This window comes from Carassius gibelio, chromosome B13 (assembly GCF_023724105.1).
Source record: "Carassius gibelio isolate Cgi1373 ecotype wild population from Czech Republic chromosome B13, carGib1.2-hapl.c, whole genome shotgun sequence".
Classification (NCBI taxonomy): Eukaryota; Metazoa; Chordata; class Actinopteri; order Cypriniformes; family Cyprinidae; genus Carassius; species Carassius gibelio.
Window position 1 is genome coordinate 23875768 of NC_068408.1, and position 25206 is coordinate 23900973.

The window sequence follows — 25206 nt, forward strand, 5'->3', positions numbered from 1 at the left end:
GTTTCTGTAAGTTTTTGCTATAACTGTGTTCAAAGATGTTTATATCCATTCACTAAAAGAACCTATTCTATTCATTTTACTGAGGATCAAGAAGCAAAGCACATTCATATCAATAAAATATTATAAAAAACATTAAATCCAAACACATCTTTATCAAATTACAGAATTGAGGTTCCAATTCCATTTAAATCATTATAATTTAAAAATAAAAATAACTGAGAGGGGAAAAAAATAATTTTCTAATTCCTAACCCTTAATTACAGAGTTACAACAACATTAAAACCGGGTTTATGTTTTTCAAACATATTTTTTATTTTTATTTAATTTTTTTTATGTGAAATTCAACATAAAATTCACAAAAAATAATATTAGAGTCAAAATAAAGTGCTGCATGACAACGAAAAAAAAGTCTGATAATGATTATAATTTTTTTTTTTTTACATTTTTGAGAGAATTAGCAATAAAGCAACATTGAAAAAATAGTCTGATAATTATTTTTTTAACACTTTGGAGAGAAACAACAATAAAGCAAAATTGTTCATTGCTCCTAAATGCAAAATGAACTTTTTGCAGCACATTTGTACAGCGAATGTGATACGGAACAAATGCATTCAATTTAAAATACTAATAATAATAATGATGATGATAAAGTTCTAGCCTAAATCCATGAATGTAAAATGTAAAACTAGGACAAAATATATATTTTAAAAACTGACTGTATAGTATAGTTTTACTTGAGTTTGTGTTTGTTTGTTTTTTTGTCTTGCCTTGTTTTTTATTTTTTGTGTGTGTTTCTTTGTTTCGCTGTTTTTTTGTTTGTTTGTTTGTTTGTTTTTTTGTTGTGCAGCTTAAAGACAGTCAGTGTATCATCCTGTCTCCTTTTCCTCCTTCTGAAATAAAGCACGGCGGATTCTTGATATTATTATAAAAATGTATGAGCGTGAGAATTAGCCGATATGCACGGTCTAACACTTCTTCAGGTGGCCTTAGGTCATATTTTGATCAGCCTTTTCAGACTTTCTTCCAAACCGTCTGATCTGTAAAACGAGTCCCACCGATTCCCGAGGCGCGCGTCCTGCGGCGTGACGTCACCCCCAACCCCCGCGCGCGCGCCCGCTGCACAGTAATCCAACATGGAGTGATCAGAGATGGGGCTCGTCGGGGCCACCCTCCGCAGCACCAGCGCTGATTCAATCTAGAGATCCTCGGAAACACACAGAAGCGCTCAAACTGTGGGGAGGTACTCGGGGGATCTGATTTAGCCTTCTTTGATTCCGAGATCCTCCAAGGTTTTCACCAGCAACTGGTTAGATCCAGTGAAAAAAAAGAAAAAAAAAGAGAGAGAAAGAAACGAAAACCCATCGGAGACGAGGAGAGGAGAGAGAACGAACTATCTCATAGCCGAACGAAATGTGAGGATTTATTGGGAAAAGACGGGCATAAAAAATGACGAACGGACACAGTGCACCCGCTGTGGGATTTGTTTAAGAAAATGATTGAAGAAACGCACTCAAACGAGTAAGTACCTGGAAATAAATGTCTTTTTGTAGAGGGTTTGTCAACATGTCACATCAGTCTAGATGATGGAATCTGAAAACAGTGCTCTGAAGTTTAGCTAAACCGTTTTACGCTGATATGTTTCGTGGTGTTGTCTTCGGAGGAGCTGATGAAGTCTGAAGGAGGAGGGAGATGAATCGGAAATATTTTCTGAAGGGATCTGATGTTTTAAAGGCCCTTCCCGGAGCTTTCCTCTCTGTTTACGCGTCACATGTTGTTTTGCGCCCCAGAACCATTCTGTTTGTTTGTTTGTTTCTGAACAACGGAGCTTGCTTTAACATCCTCTGGCGGTGAAAACCGAGGTGTTTTTCTGTTCTGGAGAGACTGTTTCATTGCTCGGGTGATATCTCCGCCATTAGTTTCTCCTCGTCAGGCGCTTCTCATTTGCATATAGTGCTTCATTCATAAAAACACCGTTGGCTCGCGGACAGTGCGTTACACGTATGAGAAACAACTGCCGTTTAGTCAGTTTAATTGCGCTTGAAAGCGTTAAGAATGTTGCCCTCCGTCGAATAATAGGTTTCTGAAGCGGTTTTGACTCGTGTATGTGTTTTCCGCCGACTCCAAGGAGGACTTGCTCTTACCAGGCCACCTATTATCTGTCATGTCCTCAGCTTTATCTCCTAATTCACTGTCCTCCCCTGACAGGATCGCTGTCTCACGTTCACAGCAGTGTCCTGGCGGATGTCCGACGGTAGGTCGAAGGTCAGAGCAGTTGTTGTTTGCGCTCATTCATAAAAGCTGTAACCTCCAGCCGCTCCATTCATGACTGCAGCGATCAGAAAACACGACTTTCACACGTGCTTGTCAATAGCCTGTTTATTACAGAAACACACAGACAGGTGCAACTGAAAGATGAGTTGCTCTACAGTTGGTGACCAAGCGTATTTACTAGTTAATTACCGCCCATTAATGTATTATACGCTACAGTGTACTTTTATGAAATGTTGCCATGTTAACTATAATATTTCAGAAATAACAGAGCTTCTTACTACAATAAAGTAGCGATAAATAAACATTTATAACGAGCTTATTCACGTTTTTAATATTAAGGAGAAATGTAAGCTTTTTTCTTACATGGGTAGTTAAGCTCAGGTTATATTAGTTATTTTATATTAGTTTTAACTTTGGACAGAAAGCCTTGTTAGAGTTGTGGCTGCTACAGTAGGCCTCAGGTTATATTAACCTCTTAACTGCCACCCGGTCCCTCTGTGGGCAGCCTATGTTTACTTCACTATATTACAATTAAATCCTAATCTAATCATGACAGACTATATCGTTAGAAAGGTCTAAGACTCCTAAATGGATATTTTACCAATCTTTTTTGTTAAAAATGATGTAGGAAAAGTAATAGATTAATTTATGGCAAGAGTGCACCTCAAAAACCATACATCATAACAGGAGTTCTGACCTTTGTCAAAAAAAAAAAAAAAAAAACAACAACAAAAAAAAGAAGTCTTCTTTGTTACCTTTTTCTCTATCACACTTTAGAAATCATCAGAAATGATGTATCACTAGAAAACATGAAATCTTAAAATGCATCCTTTGAAACCCATTTTAAAATCAAACATTGCATTATCATGAAAAAGGTACATCAAAGTCATGTTACAAAATGTGTCGATGTTCAAAAATGTGAGTGACAGTTAACAGGTTAAGTGTCCCTGAATACTACGTACTAACATTTAAACTAATCATTTGATACAAGACACCTATTTTCTGCATGCTATTATTATATATCGATATATAAAATACCTAATTAAATCATTATTTACACTGTTGACCCTAACCCTATCCCTAACATAACCATATCCCACCTAGATATCAGCAAAACTGTTTTTTTATACAGTATGTCAACACTGTACCAAACAACAATGATAACAACTATTATTATTATTATAATAGATTATGTTTTTATTATTTACTTCAGTGAATAGTAGTTAAAGACATTTAATATGTCTTTAAGTGTTCCTGTAGCTCAAGTGGTAGAGCATTGCATTAGCAAACGCAAGGTTAACAAGAACATGTTAGGAGAAAATTGTTAGCCTGAATGCAATGTAAGTCGCTTTGGATAAAAGCATCTGCTAAATGCATACATTTTAAATTATTTTAATTTAAAATGTAATATAAATAGGACCCTACAATAAAATTGTTATGGCCTCTGTCATCAAAACATAAAATGAGTGAAATATTCCTAAACTTCTCACACTTTCGTAATTCAGTTCTATTTTGCATTAAAAGTAACTAGCTTCCGTGATTCATGTTTATATACGTTCTCCTGTCGTGTTATTTAGGGACTAGTATATGATTAAGGCCAATAGGATGAATGTGATGCAGCACTCAAACACAGTCATACCAATGGTATTGATCTCTGTAATAATGTTCCCAAACTAACATTTGACTCTGCCAGTAAATAGTGTAGAAGACAACAGTGCAGAATGACTTTCAGGAAGGTCACCCCAACCGGTCCCAATCCGCTGCCCTGAGCAGGAAAAGTCGATTTCAGATCCTCGTTTTCTCTGTGACTCATAGGAACAGCCTCGGCACAGACTGTGTGTGCCGTAAACAAAAGTATTACTTTCTGTCTGTGGATGATTATCCCTAAATTTACTCTTCAATTCACATTCTTGGTTTTCTTGGTCTATTAGAATCTGTTTATACGCTTTCTATTACACAGTGTAATAAGAAAATAATTGTAGAAAGTAAAAGTCATATGACATAATTGTTGACATGCTTGCTTGATCTACAGCAATAATTAACCTTAATGCCTTGAAATGATGAGTGCTCATGTTACAAGGGGCAAACTCAGCAGTTTTACAGCCTTATGTCTCGCTTTCTATTAATTTGATTTAATATTGGTATAATGTTAGTCATATAATTCCCTTTAAGAGGATGTTGTACTGTATTGCTTTCCCTGGCTTTTGTCTGGAAATAAAGAGCTTTACTTAAATCTGCTTATTTTCTGATCGTGTGTTTTGAAGTGTTATGAACCGGGGATTGACTGTTAAGCTACTACAACCAGAAGTGTTATAAAGTACTGCTTTATTGTTAAATGGGATGTTTATGTGTTTGGAGCGAGTTTTGCTTCATGAGTCATGCTTTGTTTGAAGGCCACAAAAATATTCATTTCAATGGCAATCATGGTTGAAATTAGATATTTAAGGACACAGATATATTTATTTGTTGATCTTTTTTTTTTTTTCTCACATCCTGCACTACACATGCATTTAGGACACAAGTTTTAGTCCTTCCTCCTTAGAAGTTCAAAGAGTCATTTAAAGATTATGTAACTGATGCATTAATATTGAAGCTGGCAAGGATGTGCTTCACATGACAGCGTTGAGTAAGTTTTTTTTCTTCTTCTCCTTAAGACTCTAAATATGTGATTAAGCAACAGTTCATAATGACACATAGAGGCGCTAATCATGGTTCTCAGTATTTTGAAATGAGTGGAATATTGCAAATATGCTTAAAAAGAAAAGCAGTGAAAAAAGCTACGAGCTGAAACGTTTCACACTTTTTTTCACATGCAAAAACGAAATCAAAGAACAATTTGAGATTGGGCTTTATTTGCTTTCGTTTCAGTGTGTTATCGATTTAATATTGTAAATAACAACGCTAACTGAATGATTTAAGTTCTTCAGAAAGTCAAAGAATATATGTTTAGCAGAGAATATATTATTGTTACTTGGTGTGTGTGTTTTTGTGCAAAAAAAAAAAAAAGTTGTGACACTTTCATAAAAAGAAATGAATAAAAAGAAATAGCGAAGGCGCTGCTGTCAATGATTTAACAGCGAAAGAATTTGAAGCATGCATGTTGATTCTATAATTTTTAAGTAGCTTTTAAATATCGTTTAACTTTATTTTACACACTTAAGACTTTATTTAACAAGTTATTGCATACTAATTTTTCTACAATACCATGCAGAACTAGTAAAGTGCATCAGCTCATCGGAAATTTCACAGAAATGTCGTGAAGTAAGCTTTGCAGCTGTCTGACAGATTTCAGAGTTCAAGAAGTGCTTTTCTCATTCGCCGTTATCAGAAGTCCAGCGCTTCTTATGAATGTGTTTCACATCCTGTGGAAAAGACACAAGGGCCAAGTTCTCCAGTCTTCCAGGCTGTTCATTTTTTTTATTCGATTGTTTCCTTGAATGTTTTTTTTGGTCAAACCTAGTGAAATGCGATGGTTTATTTGTGAAGGCCACTCTGCTGCTGTCCAAACACAGCTCCCGGTCCTCGAGAGAATGAAAGCGTTGTCAACTTCTCACCCCTCCGTGGTCCTGCTGAGAAGGGAACACAGATAGCTCTTCTGTCGCGGCCCAGACAGGAAGCCATTATCTGCGCTTTATTGAACCTGTTGTTCTTTTTCATTCAATCAGTCCTCCCCTCCACCCGAGAAGCATTGCAGAGCCAAATGCGGTCTTGAGAATTTCCCTGCTCTCATATGGAAATGTGCAAGTGTCCACTGGAAGCCCAGTCAACTGCACAGCTCCTTTTATTCAGTGCGTTTCCACGGCCCAGTGACCAGCCATTCAGAAATAAGCTGACTTTTGCCAACGCGTTCCCAAGATGGCAGTTCCCAGTCCAGTCCAAGTCCAGCCGTCAGTCCCAGAGATTATTATCTCTAAATCAGGATTCAAGTCGAATTGAATATCAAATGCAATGGGACGCCTGGACACGAACAATAGCTTTGGTATTACTTGCCACCATTATTTAGTGCTCTTTGTGTCCTTTCTGGCCTTCAGGCTTGGTTTTCCCCAGTCTCAGGTTCAGGATGGAGTTGATATGACACTCAGATCTGTGGCTGAATAGCACTGTATTCTGCTTGTAACCGATGTGTTTTTGTGTCAGAATCTAAACATTGCAAGTGTTTCACACTAAAAACCACCATATAACCTCTATAGCAATCTTTCAGTTTGCGGATATAAATATATATATTTTTTAAATAAGGTTGTCAGATGGTATAACCATTAGATTCAGAAATGAATGCCAAATTCTTGCTGGTTATACCACTTGACACTGCTAATAAAAATGAGGTCTAAATTTTCAGCAGCCATTACTTTAGCATCTCGTTCCAGGAGCTTTTTGTTTTATTAGACATTATGTTAAGTTGGCAATAGTTCTGCTTTTGATGCATGCTTTAAAAACTGTTCAGGACACGGGAGTAGTCATGAATCTGAGGGTGAGAGAAGCATCTTGAGCTTATTTGATATTTGCATGAGCAATAATAATAATTTAAGCACGTGATTTCACAGGATTCCACAAAACTCCCTCATGTACTAGTCTTTTCAAGATTCAAATTCCTTCATTGTATCGCCTCAGGTGTACAAAATAGACATGCTGTAAAAAAGAGAGTCTTGTTTCCTCTTCCCTCTCTTTTGTAGATGGCTGTAAGTAGAGCCAGGCAGGGTTACACAGACCTTATCTGAGGAAGTAACAGTCTGCCCTTATCAGGTTTGGTGCAACTGTTTAACCCGCACCTGCCAAAAGAGGCGGAAACCACTCTGCCCCACATTTATAGAATTGCTTTTCATTTCTTTCTTGTTTTTTTTTTTTTATATGTGTGCCTTGGGGTGCCTGTGTCTGTGACTAATACACATGGTTTAGAAACTGCCCAGAGTATACAGAATATGCACAGAGAAAGCATACAGTGTTTGAACAAAATGACACTGAGCTCTTTGTCTGAAGAACAAACTTAAATGTAAAGTTTTCAAATCTCGTTCACGTTATTCATACCAGTTCTGTTGGTACTCAGTAATGTCAAACCAGGCTCATCTTCATATGACCTCTCTATGCTGTCAAGAGATGTGCAAACTTCTAAATAAGAGCAGTAACCGGTAATGAGCAAGCACGTAAGGTCTCTCTTAAACCATTTATTGAACTTCGGTGTCTTTTATAAATGCATTAAGCCACATAAGGTAGGACTTATATACCTGGTAAAATCACTTTAATGCACCGCCCGTATTGGCTTATTGCTTGAATAACCAAACATAATTTCAGGTAAATGCTTTTCGTTCTTTCCTGAAATCATATTTTCCTATGAAGCCCCTTTCACACTGCACGTCGGACCCGGCATATTGCCGGAACATTGCCGGGTCGCCTTCTGTGTGAAAGCAACCACGTCCCGGGATTGATTCCGGCATTGAACCCGGGTCGGGGACCTAGAAACATTGCCGGGTTCAACCCGGGACGAGCACTGTGTGAACAAAAGCCAGATCTAATGCCGTGTCGAAGTGATGACCTGCGTTTCGCGCTACTCTTTTACCGGCTGTTACGACTAAAATATATGTGCAAACTGTAATGAAGCAGAGATCAGTTAGTTCCTCACTTTCCACTCTGACGCCAAGATCATTTGCTTGCTTCAGTGAAAGTATAACGTGCCTAACGTTTTCGACTCGTACATTACACGTCACGCCCTGATGTCACGTGTCATTACGGGATCTTTACGGGTTGTGTGTGAAAGCACGCACATATCCCGGGTCATCACTGGCAGTGTGAAAGTGCAAAATCTAGCGACCCGGGAATAATTGCCGGAACACTTTACCCGTGTATTTGTCGGAATGGCAGTGTGAAAGGGGCTTTAGTTAGAGCTGGAATATATTCAAAAGCAGAGCAACACTCTTGCTGATAGAGTGGCTACATGATTGTGTCCCATCCCCCAGAATCCACGTGTTTGAGAGAGAGAGCGAGAGAGAGAGAAAGAGCGCTCTTCTGACTGCTCTGAGTGTTGCAACACTCATGTGATAATGTCATGTGTTCACACGTCTACTGAACGTCCACTGCACCACTGGACTGGATAGCAAGGGCGGCCTGTATTCCTGTCCATTCTGCTCTTGTACAGCTATAATGCAATTTGATGGCTGTTTTTTTTCCTCTTTACATTGAAAGAGTTGCAAAGAAAAAAATGCAGGCACCAAATTGCATCATAGAAGTATAATGCAATAGACAGTTCTTAAGTGTTGTCCTGGATGCATCTGGATGCAATGACAAAGTCTGTTTTGTCACTTTATATTATTTCGTTATTCAAGACTGTTTTACAGTATAGCCAAGTTTTTGATTATGACAGAAAGTCCAGTCTGCATCGCAACTGATTTTGTTCAAGAACTGGCCATTTAGACAAGGAGAGACAGTCTGACTGACTTGTAGAGCAATGAACCAGTTTGCTTTCATGTATCGCTTAGGTTTTTTACCTATAGATTATACATATATATGAATTATATTTGGAATAATAACTCAGCATCAGGAAAATAAAATAATAATGTAACAGTCATGGCAAATGGTTTTACAAAAAAAAAAAACCCTATGTGGCCCAGACAGCAGAAAAGCTTCTACTATACAACTGTTACAATTTGAGACTGATTCACATTTAGTGATGCTTTAAAATAAAATAACCATAGATACAGTATAGATACAATCAAAAACATTCATGTACTGGTGAAATGTTGGCAAATAGCAAAATAAATAAATAAAAAATTTAAATCCCATGGAATAAAAGTGCTGTAAATGCAAGAAATGCAGCAACAAGATAAGATGTGAAATCATATATCTGAAATAAAATCAATTATTGGATTTTTTTTTAAACCAGTATATGATTCTGACTGCATGTAGCAGAAATTGCAGAAATGCAATTTTAACTGTTCCAGCATCTAAAGTATGTGAAATATTGATAAATAACACCAGAGGACAATATACAGTACCTGGCAAAACCGGTTGGAGCGCAGCGTTCTTCATTTCATATGTGAGATTCCATATGCATCTGTTATCATGTTTTCATTAAATTACTTGTTTACATGTCAGATGAAAATATTGTTTTTGATTTGTAATTTTATTTAAATTTGTATTTTTTTTTTTTTACAATAATAAGTATACTAGTACATAGTACAAAATATACTTGGATGTTTCTGAAGTATACGTAATAAAATAAACTTGAAGGATCATGTGACACTGTAGACTGGAGTAATGATGCTGAAAATTCAGCTTTGCATCACAGGAATAAATGGCATTTTAAAATATATTGAAATAGGTAACAACTTTTTAAAATTGTATAAATATTTCACAAAATAACTTTTTATAAAAAATAAAAAATAAATAAAAATGCAGCCTTGGAAAGACTTATTAAAAAAAAAAAAAATACAAATAAAAACAGTAATGTAGGAACTGAAATAACATTATGCCTAAAGCAATCATTCAGCCAAAAATCCAATTCTGTCATCATTTACTCACACTCATGTCATTCCAAACCTGTTTGAGTTTCTTTCTTCTGCGGAACGCAAACGTATTTTGAAGAATGTTTTGGTGAGTAAATGATGACTGTGAACCTGTATACCATCCATCTAAATAGCATTCATAGGATTCAACTTCTGCACGATTCCCTGGAAGTACATGACTCTTCAGTGTATATATTGCTTATAATGAAATATTCAATCGTAAAACATGTCTGCTTTTGAATGGCCTCCAATGTAGAAACCATTGGGTCAAGGTTCAGCTTGTTAGTAAATGCCACAACTGCACAATCTAACTTCCAAAAGCATCTTTCTTTATCGACGGCTCTCTTTGGTTCATCTCCTACAGTAGATTGAACAATGCTATGCGCTCAAACAGCGTTCAGGACCAGCTCTCCTGTTCGCATCGATGATTGACGGTTAAGATGTAGGTGTTTACACAGCGTATAGTCGGCTCTCGGCGTGCGTGTAGGTGTGTTGTTTGATGTAGAGGGGCACAGTAACTGCACTGGTTCATGTTCGGTTGAGCCCACACCCTGTGCTTGTGTGGGTGTTGTTGGTCGTAGCTTTAGCTAGAGGTGTAGGCGATTGGAGATTATATGCTCTGCACGTTAGACCGTGAGAGAAAGAGAGAGAGAGAGAGGGAAAGCTGTGCTGTAGGCCGCCAGCTCAAGGCAGAAATGGCTGCTTGCGGATGACTCATACTCCAGCACTCCGAGTGTTTGTCAAGGAGACTGAATCATACAGTGTGTGAAGAGGAGGCTTTCTCCCTGCTTTCTGGACACAGACATGCTCGGTCTCCGTCCTCCTGAGCACGCCCGGGAGATGCTCGCCCCACCGATGCTGTGAGCGCTGCTGCTAGATACGCAGAGATGACCGAGAGCAGTCGGTAAGCCCGGTCCAGGCAGGTTTTTCCAGATTGTTCTGTTTTCATGTGGCCTTTTGCTCTGCGTTTGTCTGTCAGTGCTACTGTTTCTTTCCTTGCAGGTTCGTAAAGAACACAAGGTGCTGTTTTGAACGGCGAAGGTGGCAGTAGTGTGGTCCATGTTGCGACGGTTCAGTTTCAGTTGTAGTAGTCTGATGTAGTCAGTTTTCAGCAACTCTGTGCAAATCTGTGTAAAGATTTAGTATGAAATAAGTCAGTGTTGATTGGCTGATAGGAACAGAATAAGCAGCTTTACTAAGCTCTCACTCTATAGCCCCTTTCCTACTGCATGTTGGTCCCAGAAACACGACCCTGGATTGATTCCTGTATCGATCCCGGGTTGGGGACCTAGTGACGTTGCCAAGTTCAGTCCTAGATCAAGCTCTGTGTGAACAAATGGCAGAATCAATGCCGTAAAGGGTTTGTCTTAGTGATGATGCACGTTATCGTGCAACTCTTTTACCGGGTGTTTTGAAGGCAGATCAACGTTTGCGACAAAAAAATATGTGCGAACTGTAATGAAGCAGAGATCAGGTATCTCCTTACTATCCTTGCTGAAGCTGAGTTCGTTCGCCAGCTTAAGTGAAACAGAACGCGTCACATTACACATCACATCGTAATGTCAGTGATTTTCCGGAATCTGGAAACGTGTCTTTACATCCCGTAAAGACAGGTTTCCAGATTCCGGAAAATCACTGGCAGTGTGAATGAACCACTATCAAACAATCCCGGGACAAATCCAGGGACACATTATCTGTGTATTTCCGAGAATTTCTACATGAAAGAGGCTTATGTAAATGAAATGCTGAATCTCAGACACCTTAAACTTGGTCATTGTTTATGATGTGCATATAAGCATGATCAACTTGTGAGTCATGTGGACTGAGTTGTTGTTGGTTTTCTTCATAATAATTTTGTAGCATTTTTGCAACATTGTACATTGCATGGCACTTATTTGTACCTGTAATATTTTATCCTAAGTTTTCCAGTGGCCAGAAGTATTAATAATTATTTTAAAATTCAACAGTGAGAGTCACCTGTGTGTAGGATGGCCGGAGGAGCTTTTTGCCGTATGGGAATTTTTCATGTAACGTAGATTAACCGTGTTCTTTACACAATGTTTTGTACAGATGACGTTTGAGTGCCGATTGCTAAATAAATATTTCCAGGTTGTACATAAACTATATATATAAATCATGGGTAATTAACTATCTGACGTCAACTAGTTTCCTCCCTCATGTTACTTTACAGAGTTGGGAATAGCAGACTAAGGAGCCATTTACACAACAACGTTTTCAGCCAAACACTGTAAACGTTTTATGTGGTTTGCCTGTTCGATTACATGACTACAGTGTGTTGGGGTTATCGTTATCGTTATCGCTTCCATGTAAACGCCTGGCATACATAATACAGTGTTTTTGGCCATTTTCGCGGATATGTGTATGTAATTTTGAAAACATTGTTGTGGATACGTCAAACCTTTCAAAAAAGCGAGGGAAAAACTTTTCAGTTTTTTCTACATCACCTAAAGTACTATGTTTCTGTGATTTTAGTTAAATAATTAAATTTAGCTGGTATCACGTGTATACTTTTAAGTCTCTTGCTACTGTTTACATCTGTTCAAAATCATGACATAAAAAAATTAAAAACTCCTGTTTCTCAGGTGTCTTTACCACTGTTTGAGAAAGACTGTGTGTTAACTAATTCCATAGTATGCTGATCATGCAATCATTTAATGAATATGCAATTTTATGATTATAGCATCCAATAATGATGTGCAATGCATTTCATGAATCACAAAGGACCATGATTTTACCTAAAAATCTTCTTTACTGTTCTACTAAAGAAAAAATCAAATCGGTTGTCCTGAGAGTGAGTAAATTAACAGCAACTTTTAATTTTTGGGTAACTATCCCTTTAATTGAGTTATTGCTTTTATGGAAACAATATGATAAGGTATACTAACATTCAATTAATAGTTTTATTAATATTTTAATAGTGTTTAATAGAATACATAATTTCTTAATAAAAAAAAATATTTAATTTAGTATTTAATTAAACCAATAATAATAATATTAATGGAAATAACCTATTCTTCCACCAAGTGATTCACCATACAGAGTTGTTTTAGAGTTGGAAAATAATATATCATCCAGAATCAAACACACAAATGGTGTAATTGTAGCATAGTTATTTCTTTCATTTGTTTGACCTGTTTTAACTACTTCATATAGGTTAATTGTTATACGAAGGGAAGGAAGCAGTGTTCTTAGCATTCTCAGTGGTACACGCTTAATGGAGGGCTAGTACCCTCCATCATGTTCAATTGTGTGTTTGGAATAAATCATAGTAATTAGCCAAATATTTGCTGTTTTGATTGAATTGATTTGGGAGTAATGTTTCCAGCATCTCATGAATGTATGATGGTAAATGGACTGCATTTATATAGCACTTTCCACAGACCCCATGGCCATCCAAACCGCTTTACAAGTTGCCTCACATTCACCCATTCACACACTCATTCATACACCGACTGCGGTGGTGTCAGCCATGTAAGGCGCCATCCAGCTCGTCAGGAGCAGCTGGGGTTAGGTGTCTTGCTCAAAGACACCTCAACACTTTGCCAGGTGGAGCCAGGGATTGAACCACCAACCTTCCTGTTTGTAGACAACCTACATGAACCACTGATCCACTGCCGCCCCAAATGATGATCCTATATTTGGCCGCACAGGAGAAGATTCTCTGAGTTGTCCATTGTTGATCTCATTGAGACTCTGGGAAGAGGTGGCGAAATATGATTTAAAGCCTTGAGAACATGGACAATTCCACATTGTGAGGAAACCATTGTGCTGCATTGTGATGCTGATGCCCCCTGATGGTAATCAAATAGACTAAAATCATGGTGAGATATCCGTTTATCCGTCACGCTCTCCTGACTTGGGCCAATCTACAGGTACACCAAAATACCCATTCAGTGATTCTGCTGAACGTTTTGCCATTCTTAATTCTGTAAACTGGAACTTGTAGGCCTTTATCTTTGAGTCGGTTTCTAGTTTTTTTTTTTTTTTTGCTGGCTTTTAGAGGACACCTAATAAAGAACCCCAGTGGTTTTCTATGACATTTAATATGGTTAATTTGGAAATATATACATTAGGGCCGGGACTTTAACGCGTTAATTGAGATTAATTAATTACACAAAAAATAACGCGTTAACTAAGATTAATTAATTACAGAAAAAAAAATTCCCGCATTTTTAATAACTTATTTTTGCACCGCGGAACGTTTCTCACTGGATTTGTTTCGGCGGACCGATTATACTGAAGCACCAACTAGCGTTCGCTCCGCATATCACTGCAGCCTGCAGCACATCGAGCCTCAAGTATCACCTCAACGCAAAACATATAGCAGCTAGCGTGGACTTTACACTTTATGTTGTATCATATTATTTTGTTGGTGCAACAGTTTATGTTGAACTCTTTATTGTTTTGGCCACGGTTATTGAGAGTTGGACTTAGTATGTTATGGCCTCTGAAGCAACAGAGAGATGTTTTCTAATAGTCAGGGTTTCCAATGTTCTGAATGTAATTGACAGTATTGTGTTTTACTTAAAAACACTTTTTTTACTCCACAAATTTTACTCCATTCATGTTAAGCAGTTGCTTTTAACACTGATATGATCGTTAGTTAGCTGGTCATCTTTTCCAAGTAAATAACCGGGAATATTTATCATGCTGGGACATCTACCATCTGGCTTTCTAAGGGGAAAAAATAGTCATAGAACTACAGGCATGTGACAGACACATGTGAATCGTGTGCATACACACATATAAACACACACACACAACAGAATGTACGAAGGCAGTGAAAGCCACGACTCGCTCTGCTCGTTGCCATCCCCGGCTGGAAGGTGTCTCAGTGGCTTCTCTCCCATCTGTGCCACAGTGGGCCTCAGGCCAGCGTAAGCCAAGAGCCAACACAGGTGACACTCCATCAACCGGAGCACAAGCATCTCCATTCAACTGTTATATATAATATTTGTAAAATGGTGCCTTTTTTTAAATACGCTTTTAACATCAGTCAGTCAAGCTTTATAATAATCAAGTATTATTTAATATAACTTAAGTAATTAGAAGTAAATTTGATAACCATGTTTGAATGCTTATTAGTCATTTTAACTGAACATTTAAACTTGAGAGGTGTTTTTTTCTATTATTCAATGTTTTTGACAAATAAAAAAGATTTAAAAAATTAAGATTTATACACCATCTGAAAAATGAATAAATTAGCTTTCCATTGATGTATGGTTTTGTTAGGATAGGATGATTTTTGGCGAAGTGTTAAAAGTATTTGTAAATCTGGAATCTGAAAAAAAAATCTAATTAATGATAAAATCGCATTTAAAATTGTCCAAATGAAGTTCTTAGCAATGCATATTACTAATCAAAAAAGAAAATATATTTACAAAATGGAACATGATCTTAACTTAATATCCTAATGATTTTTGGCATTAAAGAAAAACCAATAGTTTTGACCCATACAATATATTTTTGGCTTTTGCTACAAATACACCCCAGCGACTTAAGACTGGTTTTGTGCTCCAGGGTCGTACATGTGTTTATCATACAAAGAGAACTTGTCTCTTCAGACTAGATTAACTGCTTGATTCATGTGGATAACAATGTTTTTTTATGAACTTTATGAAGCATCAAAAGTTTGATTGCATAGACTTGCAGTTGAAGGGACAGTTGTGTGTTTCAAAAATGTTTGGAATGACATGAGGCTGAGTAAAAGATGACAGAATGTTACATTTTAAGTGACTCTTTGGATTTCAGTCTGTTTCTGAAATGAAACTATTATACGACTCCTTAAAAATTGGATTATAGCACAGATGGACCACTTTTAGGATACTTTCGTGGTGCTTGACAGCCACTGGTCACTGTGTGCTTTCACTGTATGGAGATGAGCGTTCAGCGTTCCTCTAAAGAAAGATTTATACAGGTTTGGAACAACATGAGGGTGAGCAGTTTTCATTTTGGAATGAACCAACACTTCACTGAACCTTTAATATTTAACTGATTTTATTTAACCTCACAAGGAGATTTTAGAAGATTACCTGTGGTTCAAACAATGACACATTCTCCATTGCTTCAATAAACAGTTAGACTTTCCCCTAAACTCACTTGTGTTACAGTCAGTCCAGTCAGGCACTTTAAACAGCATCTGAGCAGGTGCCACAGAAATTACCCACTTCACCTTAAAATGGAAGTGAGAAATTTATAAACCAGACTCAATACAACATAATGTATGTATATTAGGGCCGGGACTCGATTAAAAAAATTTATCTAATTAATTAGAGGCTTAATCGAAATTAATCGCATATAAATATTTGACCTGAAAACAGTGAGAAGTAATTTTTTTTCACATGGATTTATAGTATACCATTGAATAATGACTGAATAAATAAGCTAAAGCAACAAAATATTGTTTATTTTTGTTCAACCAAGTCTAGCAGACCAGAGCAATTTTTGCCATGAAGTGTAGCAATAGCATATTTAGAAACTATTTAGAAATAGTACATTTCAGAAATTCAGGAAGCTTATAGGTGCGGGAACCTTACAGGAACAAGCTTACACCAAGCGCAAAACAGCGGTGTTTGGAGAAGCTCTCAGCAGCTCCCTGCAGCGGCACAGAGACCTGAACCATTTACCTCAGTGCTCACATATGGACATTGGGAATAATATTGTTTACATTGTAAGTCACCTTGCGTTCACGCTGTTAATGGCTTTAATCTAACCCGGACATTTACATCTCGCAATCACACATTTAACTACCCTAGCTAACCCAGAACTGGTTTGTCCACTTTGCAGCCCCCCACACAAAAACCTGTTACAGTATGTGTCATTGGGTTAAAATCAAATTATAACTAAACATACACAGCTTTAGCCTACATCAAAACATGTTGGAAACGTTCATATACATTGAACATCTCGTTACAATCTAGTCTTCAGTCGCAGTTACTTTGTCATTTTGGTCAAGAAGTGTGCTAAATGCAATGTAATTACAAAACGCTAAAACGCATGTGAATAAACTTACTTTGGCCAGTACAACACTGTTTTCATCACCTGCTGTAAATGGACCCAGCTACAGCAGAAAGCCTCGTAACTTTCCAAAGACTTGTGGCTTTTAAACTCCTGCATTGTGTTGTAACTTACACCAAAAACAAGATAATTCACAATGTCCCAATATGTGCGTGGAAGTATTGTCCACGTCTCTGTGCCATTCCACTGCAGGGAGCTCGTATGGGACGATATTTTGGATGCCTGAGAGCTTCTCCAAATACCACTGTTTTGCGCTTGGTGTAACCTAAAAAAAAACTGTATTCCACTGTTCCTATGTTTTCCATATGTATCGTGAGAGGTACTGGAGCAGTTTTTAACGCAGCAGTAACTTCCAGGCATGGTAAAAACCTCCTCTACTACTGAGTTAACAACACATGTAAACAATCCTGTTTCGCCGCCGGTGTCCTGCCAACATGGCGGACACTGTGATATCGAGGGGAGGGGCTCTGTGCTATGACGATAATCTCCTCATTCTCAATAGAAAGATTTTTAAAAATCCTTACAGTGATCATGAACGACTGGAAAGGTCATGGAAATACATCGCTCAAACAGCACAGGAATTTGTTCTCAATATATTGTAGCATGATTTTGATGTCTCTGTCTGCATCAAATATCAGAAAGAATATGTAATGCCTCCTGTTTTAAATGTCTGTTGTCCCTAGAAGGACAAAGGAGATAAACAACAGGAAGCAACAATTACATCACGCAGGAAGGAAACAGCCGTCTCTAATTTTAATCACACATTTCCTCAATACCTTCACTGACTATAAAAAGAGCATGTTAGAAATTTTGCATTAATTGTTCAGACTGACAATCATTCATATTTGCGTTTAGTTTTCTAATATATATCTCACCCACTCACCCCATCATGCCCTCCAGAGTGTAAAGGGGTGCGATCTTTTAAACTGTACGAGGGAAAATAAGGAAAAAATGGCTGTTTTTTTGTAAATTTCCACATCACAGATGGATAGAATGACTCACTCTCTCACACACACTCAGACATAAACACTCACACATACTTTAGTGACATTTTCACTCGCCATTCTGCGTTTAACATCCAGGTTTTCTCATGCGTCCTCTTTTAGATCTGTCATGATACAGCGTATCAGGTAATATTAGCAATGCTTTTAATCAATATATATGCACCAGTCGAGTAACTGACTGATATTGGACATTTTGGCATAAAGGACATGGTAGTTTCCCTTTATGTAAATGATCAAGAATCATTTGTTTTCTGGTTTTAATTATTTATTGGTTTATTATATTTTTTTCTTCTGGTTTTAATTATTTATTGGTTTTAATTATTTATTGCTTAATGTCATTAAATATTGTGTAAAAGATAGAATTTACTAGTACCTTTATTTTGTATTTTTTTGCCATGCATTTTTTTAGGTCTCATTTCACCAACAGAATTATATAAATTGTATGTTGTCTAAAATAAAAAAAAATCATGTATTGATTCATCAATATGTGGTTCTTTTTTTCTGAATTTCAAAAGTTTAACATTTACTTAGATCAAATTTACCTGAGCACTATATCAAACCATGCCATTTAACTACAGATAGTGTAAGAGTTTTAGGTGAACCAGTGGTTAAATATAGCCACATATCTCTGAAATTATGCATAGAGAAACTCGAAAGAATGAACTCAGAAACAAAAACATGCGCCACCATCACATAAGCAGCACTCTGGGCACTCTTGTTTTTGGGGGGTGTTCATTTGCTCTGCCACAATACTTTAGGATCGATATTTTCACGTTCTGAAGGCTTCAAGTGCCAGTAAAACCAAGTAAAAATGCATATGCTTTTCAACAGCTGTAATTTTCGTAGGTGTTCTGCGCTTGCGCAGTGTGAAACACAGGACGCTATAACAGGAAGAAGAAGCTCCAGCGTATCAACTACCAAAGTTGTCTCTGTTTATAAAGCTTGGCATGAATGTATTTGAGAGTAACTGGGGTAAAACCTTAAGCTTCTTCAAAGTTTTCGTCACGGCGCCCGCCGCTGTTTTTTACTATCTTGAGAATTCAGAGATCGACGAGACTTTCCTGACCTGAATAATTTGTCACACTGCGCATGCGTGAAATGCGTTAAAAAATTTGACGTAATTAACAACAAACAACTAATTAACGTAGTTAACGCGCTATTTTTGACAGCCCTACTATAAACACACTCCAATAAAAACATATATATATATATATATATATATATATATATATATATTTCTTTGCTTTACAACAAGGAAAGATGTTTAATTTTCATTAAAATCTTAATTTGATATGATACATAAATGTTAATACTGTAACAAAACAATTTTTTTTAAATAAAATATGGATTAGATGAAAAATCTAAACTAAACTTTAGATGAAAATAAAAATGTGAAATTAAATGAAAACTGAAAATAAAATATAAGAATAGAAGATTCATTTAAAAATATTATTGTTCTATAATAGTATTTAAAGAATACTAAGATAATGATGTTACATTATACATACATTTTTATTGTGGTTTTGAGGTGATATATGACCATGACAAGTTCTTGAAAGATTACAAATCTATATCATATCCGCACACTGTGTGCTTTGATCAGACAAAATCTCCATGTGTCTGTTCAGGTATAGTTTGACACCTTTTGTCCCCAGTACCCCAGACACCCGACGGGGCATGAAGGACGTGTGGTGTGAAACTGTGAATCCCACCGACAGCTGCAGCTTAGAGAGGAGTCACCAGCCCTCCACTTGTTCAATTATGAAAAACACCTAGTTTTATTAGGAGTTACATTTGATTTGATTTTAATTAGTCGCTGATATTGAATGGCTCTGGCATAGAGTCAGTCCCCTGGCCTGGCTCTCTTAGTCTAAGTACATTAGACACTGCTGCTCCACAGGACTTCCTCCCTATTAATTCTAATCTCACAGACAGCATTTCTCTGTTTCTTTCCACTGGAAGAGCCACATCTACATAGGCTCAATCACTGTGTATACTAATAGCAAATGGATGATGGTATTACCATCATGGCAGGTGCTGTCTATGCCATGGCTCTGTGTTTTGTAGATCATGTTGTATTCTCTTTCATTAGACAGAATCTGCTTGGATTGTTCTAAACAAGCGCATTAACTCCTCATCTGCACACGCTGTCTTTGAAATAGGAATCGTCACCACATTTCTTGTTAACATCTTTCATTCATCGCCGTCTCGTTTGTATTTGGACATAAATGGAGATGGCTCCAGATCGGCAATATGTTATTTGGTTTCCCAACAAGGTACATCGCCCCAACACAAAATCAGTTTGCTGAATGCATTTTCCTGCGCTCAAACCCTGCCAATCTAAAGGAAACGCTGTGTATGGCGTTTGCGGCAAATTGTAAATTACCATAGACCAAAAACTTCAGTGTTCTACAGCAGGTGATTTTTAAATCAAATTAAGTCGATGTAATTTTAAGGTAAAATAAAAAGAATCATCCTATAAAGAACTGACGTTTACTTCTGGCTTTTCAAACATGTATGCAAGTTCTTCTTTACAAAAAAAAAGGCACATGTCTGTGCCTCAGACATGTAGCTCTGCACTTCCAGTGCTGAACGGCTGCCCGTGTCCTGCACACAGATTTCGAAATTCTTCCACACAACCGACATGATAGTGAATGGTTACAATGTAGTCTGTGCATGCCAGTGATGCATGGGTCAATGTATAAACATCCCGCACCCGACCGACGTTTTCAACTAACCCGCCCGCAACTCGGGAAGTAGAAAAAGAAAATGAAGATATTGTACCCGACCCGCTTCCTGACCCGCATTTTTTGTAAAGGAGTAAATGCTCATCGTAGCAAAGATGAAGTTGACGATGCGGACTCGCCGTGAACGCCAGAGAGAAATGCAAATTTCATATGGATTACATAACCAGAAAGTAGTATTTATTTTGGTTTGCATATTTTTGTTTAAAAGTAGACATTTCAATCATTCTGTAATATATAGCCTATATTTCTCAAATCTGTGAGGCACACACTGAGTTTCGGCGCCCTCCAGTTCACATGCAATGCAAGTTATCGTGTCGGCGCCTCATTAAATTGTCTGCTATATATTTGCTTCTTATTGTTAAATACAGGCAATTGATTGATAAAGCATTGATCAAAATTAAGATACAATTTATACAAAACGAAAATCTTTTAAAAATAGTTTTCTATAAAACAAAACTTAATCAAGTCGCCATCATATTTTACCAAAAACAGCGCTGTTGCTCCCAAGACTTCATCTTTTCTCTTGCCGCCTCCATCTCTACCTGCAGACTGAGCTCATGCGTCATCTTCACGCCAGTTATTCAGCCAATAAAGTGTAGGCCTATGTATTTAAACATTTTGTCTAGTACTATATAAATTACAAAGGTTTAATTGGCATCTTTATTTCAAACGACCCGACCGACCGCGACCCAAATATTTTTGGATGACTCGTAACCACGGATAACCGCGGGTGACCGCAGGGACCTGCTCATTTTGGATCAACCCTCGCATCACTGGTGCACGCGGGCGCACTTCCAGAAAAAATCCAAGAAAAGACAAACACCGACCGATCGCGTATTTTAAGCAAAAACCGTCCAGTTCCGATTTATGGCCGGTCAACCGGTACATCCCTAATACTAATAGTACAGCTGATAAATCCTCTTTTTCTGTGGAGGTACAATAAAATGGATGTGGAAGCATTTCGCAGGCATCGGCGGGGCTTTATACTGACTTTATACTGAAGTCTTGCAGACTTGGAATATCTGAGCCAAATTCCCTTCAAACGTCTGTTTTTTAAAAACATGGCAAATCATTATCTGATTAAATTTCTTTACAAGATTGCTTCCAAATAATGTGCATGCTCTTTTAACTGATTTACTATATTGAGTGTTGCGGTTTCTCCCAGTCATTTCTCCTCTTCTGCTCTATCTGTCTGAGCACAGTTTGAGACCTTGTGGAGATCGCTTCTGAAATCCTAGAGGAGACATGTCTGAGAGCTAAGGGAAATATTTAAGATATTTAAAAGTGGCTTTTCTTTCTAACTGGTTATTTATGAGTTCGTAGTTTGAGGGCTTAATGTAGAGTGTGAGCGTTCACACGTCCACGAGGCCCTTTCCTTCCTCTGGCCCAAGCTATTGATTTGGTTGCTCTCTGCTCTTGAGACTTGCCCTCACCTCCTCGACCGTCCTCTCTCCAGCGCTGGTTAATTATTGAACACGGCAGCTCAGGTTACCATATAAGGCTGACTGTTGGCTTTCATCGCATTACAGAGGAAGAACGGTTGAGTTAGTTTGAAAGTAAACCTGGCTCAAGCTCTGGACTAGTCTGAGTGCAGATGCCTCTAGGGAGGACTTTTTAAAATGTGATTTTAATTTTGCTTTCTTGTCCCCTGGCCATGTGTAACACTTGTGAAATTTGTGAGTTTCTTGCTGACAAGCCGTCTTGTTTGGCCTGAGGTGTTGATGCTTGATTTCCCCTTTGGTGTGTCTGACATCACTGTGTGGAGCCGCAGAAGAATGGAAAATATACAGCTGGATTTAGAGTACAACTGGACAGTGAGGCTAAAATAAGATATTTTATTCATTAAAATAAAATGCATTTCAGTAAATGAATAAAATTACACTTCCATTCAAATGTTTAGGGTCAGAATGTTTTTTGCGTACTTTTAAGAAATTAATACTTTGTTTTCAGCAAGAAAGCATTAAATTAAATTGTAAATTTGTAAAACAATTCATAATGTTGCAAAATATTTTTTTTTTAACAAATGCTGTTCTTTTGAACATTCAGTTTATCAAAGAGAAATAAGTAGCTACACAAAATTATCGAGCATCACAAATATTTTCAACATTGATAATAATAATAAACGTTTCGTGAGCATCAATTCAGCATATTGATGCTGTAAATTCAGCATCGACTTCACAAGAATAAATTACATTTTGTAATTATTTAAAAAGATAAACATTTTTTTTTTTAATAAAAATATTTCACAATAAGTCACAGTATCCACACTTATCCACAATTCCACTTCTCCATACTATTGAAATCATTGGCTTCAGCCAATGCTTACAAACATTGTATTCAACAACTTGAGGGTGAGTAAATGATCACATAGTGTCGCGTAGATTGAAGGTCTGGAATTCATGGCAGCTTTCACTGGCTAAGTCCCGCCCATGAGGCCATTTGACCGACATGTCAAACAACCAATCACAGTTCGTTTCATTCATTGTCACATTTCGAGGTGTGGAAATGTCGCCACAAAAACAGACCTGTGTGTATAACTCTTTGACATATTTTAAAGATTCTATGCCGCAAACTTTAAATATTTAATACTTTTGAAAATCCACTGTTAAGTTGATCCTGATAAGCGCTCGTTGTCACAGTATGTATTGTCACGGCGGCTTTCTTCTTTCGTGAAGGGGTTTGGCATCACGGTATCTTTGTTTCCAGGCGGAACGTTAAAGAACACAACATAAACGTCTCACAGAATTCCTGTGAAATTCAACCAATCCGATGACGACTTCGACACTCCTGAAGTGTTTCCACATCATTTTCATTTTGGGTGAACAACCTCTTTAAAAGAGAGTAAATCTTAAAACTAGTCTTTAAGAAACTTTATGGTAATAAATAGCATTAAAATGGTCACCATTTTTACAGTGTATTGTTTTATCACCAACAAAATTGTTGCAGATACATAGCAAATGTTAGATATATGACCCCAATTTGGATTATGTCCCACTCGTGTGTCTTTCAAAGTTAAACTCTCTCTTTCTCTCTCTCTCTCTCTCAGTGACAGTTACATTGTGCGCGTCAAAGCGGTGGTCATGACCCGAGATGACTCGAGTGGGGGATGGCTAGCACAGGAAGGTGGGGGCCTCAGCAGGGTGGGCATCTGTAAGGTGATTCCTGCTGAGCTGCCTGGCCGCAGCGACTTTCTCATCCATGGCGAGCGCCTCAAAGACAAGCAGGTGTGGCACAAATATTCACAGTCTTCCTCCCCTGGGGCTTTTAGGAAATCAAGCTGATTTGCAACCTGGGGAGTTTTGCATGCTGGGTTCTTTTCCAAGACAAATCTGGTTATGAACCCATTTGTTATGTGATTTGCAAGACTTTCCTCGGGCAGTGACCTCTAGCAGAGCAGAGCAGCGGCAGGCTGTGGGCTCGTCCCTGATATCTCTCACTTGTTTTGGCTGGCAGGTGATTTTGGAATGTTTCGTGAGGAAAGATCTGATCTACACCAAGGCCACGCCCACATTTCACCATTGGAAGGTCGACAACAAAAAATGCGGCCTGACGTTCCAGAGCCCCGCCGATGCCCGTGCCTTTGACAGAGGTGTGCGGAAAGCCTTGGAGGACATAACGGAGGGTGAGAACATTTATATTTAGACAAAACCCATGTATACAGGCTTAAAAGTGCAATAGGGATTTGTATATATCACTCCGCAAAAAAGATTTACTCCTAAAAAAAACATATTTTACTTTTAACAAGATTCTTTAAAATTCTACACACACAAATAAGATGAAGACTCTAGTCATGTAAGTTGGGTCCCCCCTCGTGGTGGCAGCTATCTTGAGATCACATGACCTGCTGAATAACTATTCACTTAATTTCGCCCTTATTATTTGTTGGCTTGGGTATCGAGAACTGGTTCTACTTTAGAACCGGTTCCAAAATTCCAAGAACTGTAGATATCCACATTTTGGACATTCTGCTTATTTATTTGTGTGTGCATTTTATTATGATTTTAAACCATTCAAGTGCAAGAAGAAATAATCTAGTTTTCTGTACTTCAATCACACATCCAAAGCATGTACACAAATAAAAGTCGCCTCTCAGATTTCAATTTTCTTTTGCGACTTTTTACTTAAACTGACAAATGCACAGAGAATTGTGTCAAAATAGCTTTGTGAACAGAGAGTTTTGTTTTAAGTTGAAATAACGCACGTAACAGTATATTGGCTTTGTGCATTAGGTCTTAAAGTGACAGCAGCCTAATAATACCACTACTGTCTGTCATTAATGTTAATTAAAGAACAATAGAAAAATAAATATCTCACAGATCTTGATTTGAAAACTTAATAAGGGGTTATCTATATTGTATTTGTAAAAAGAAAACTATGCAGTGGTATTTTACATTTGATTTCTGTTCCTGTATTTAATTTTGATATTGCTAATTTGTTTGTTTTTATTTTATTACTGACTGTTTACTTGTCTTTAATAATGTTTGAAATCTATATTTGTTAGTCTAGCTTATTTCTGCTGAAATGTTTTTGTTTTGTAGGCTGTTAAATTTTGTTAATGGTAATCAGCTACAACATAATGTTTTGCACAAAGACAGCAGAAATATGTTTGTTTTTTTAATACCTTATTGGAATCGAAACAAGGAATCACTAAAA

General features: G+C 37.4%; 1 protein-coding gene across 3 annotated transcripts in view; it reads left to right on the plus strand.

Moving 5' to 3' along the window:
• The first annotated feature begins 1101 nt into the window (after positions 1-1101).
• spred2b (sprouty related EVH1 domain containing 2b) overlaps positions 1102-25206 on the plus strand; it is a 40778-nt gene continuing 16673 nt past the window's right edge. The window contains exons 1-3 of one of the 3 annotated variants that reach the window (XM_052572830.1): positions 1102-1518; positions 23600-23777; positions 24007-24175. In XM_052572830.1, coding sequence (XP_052428790.1) covers positions 1493-1518; positions 23600-23777; positions 24007-24175 — 373 coding nt within the window. In that variant the 5' untranslated portion in view covers positions 1102-1492. Of the gene's footprint in view, positions 1519-10152; positions 10669-23599; positions 23778-24006; positions 24176-25206 lie in introns of those variants that run through there. The other 2 variants (XM_052572829.1, XM_052572831.1) reach the window with 2 other exon arrangements.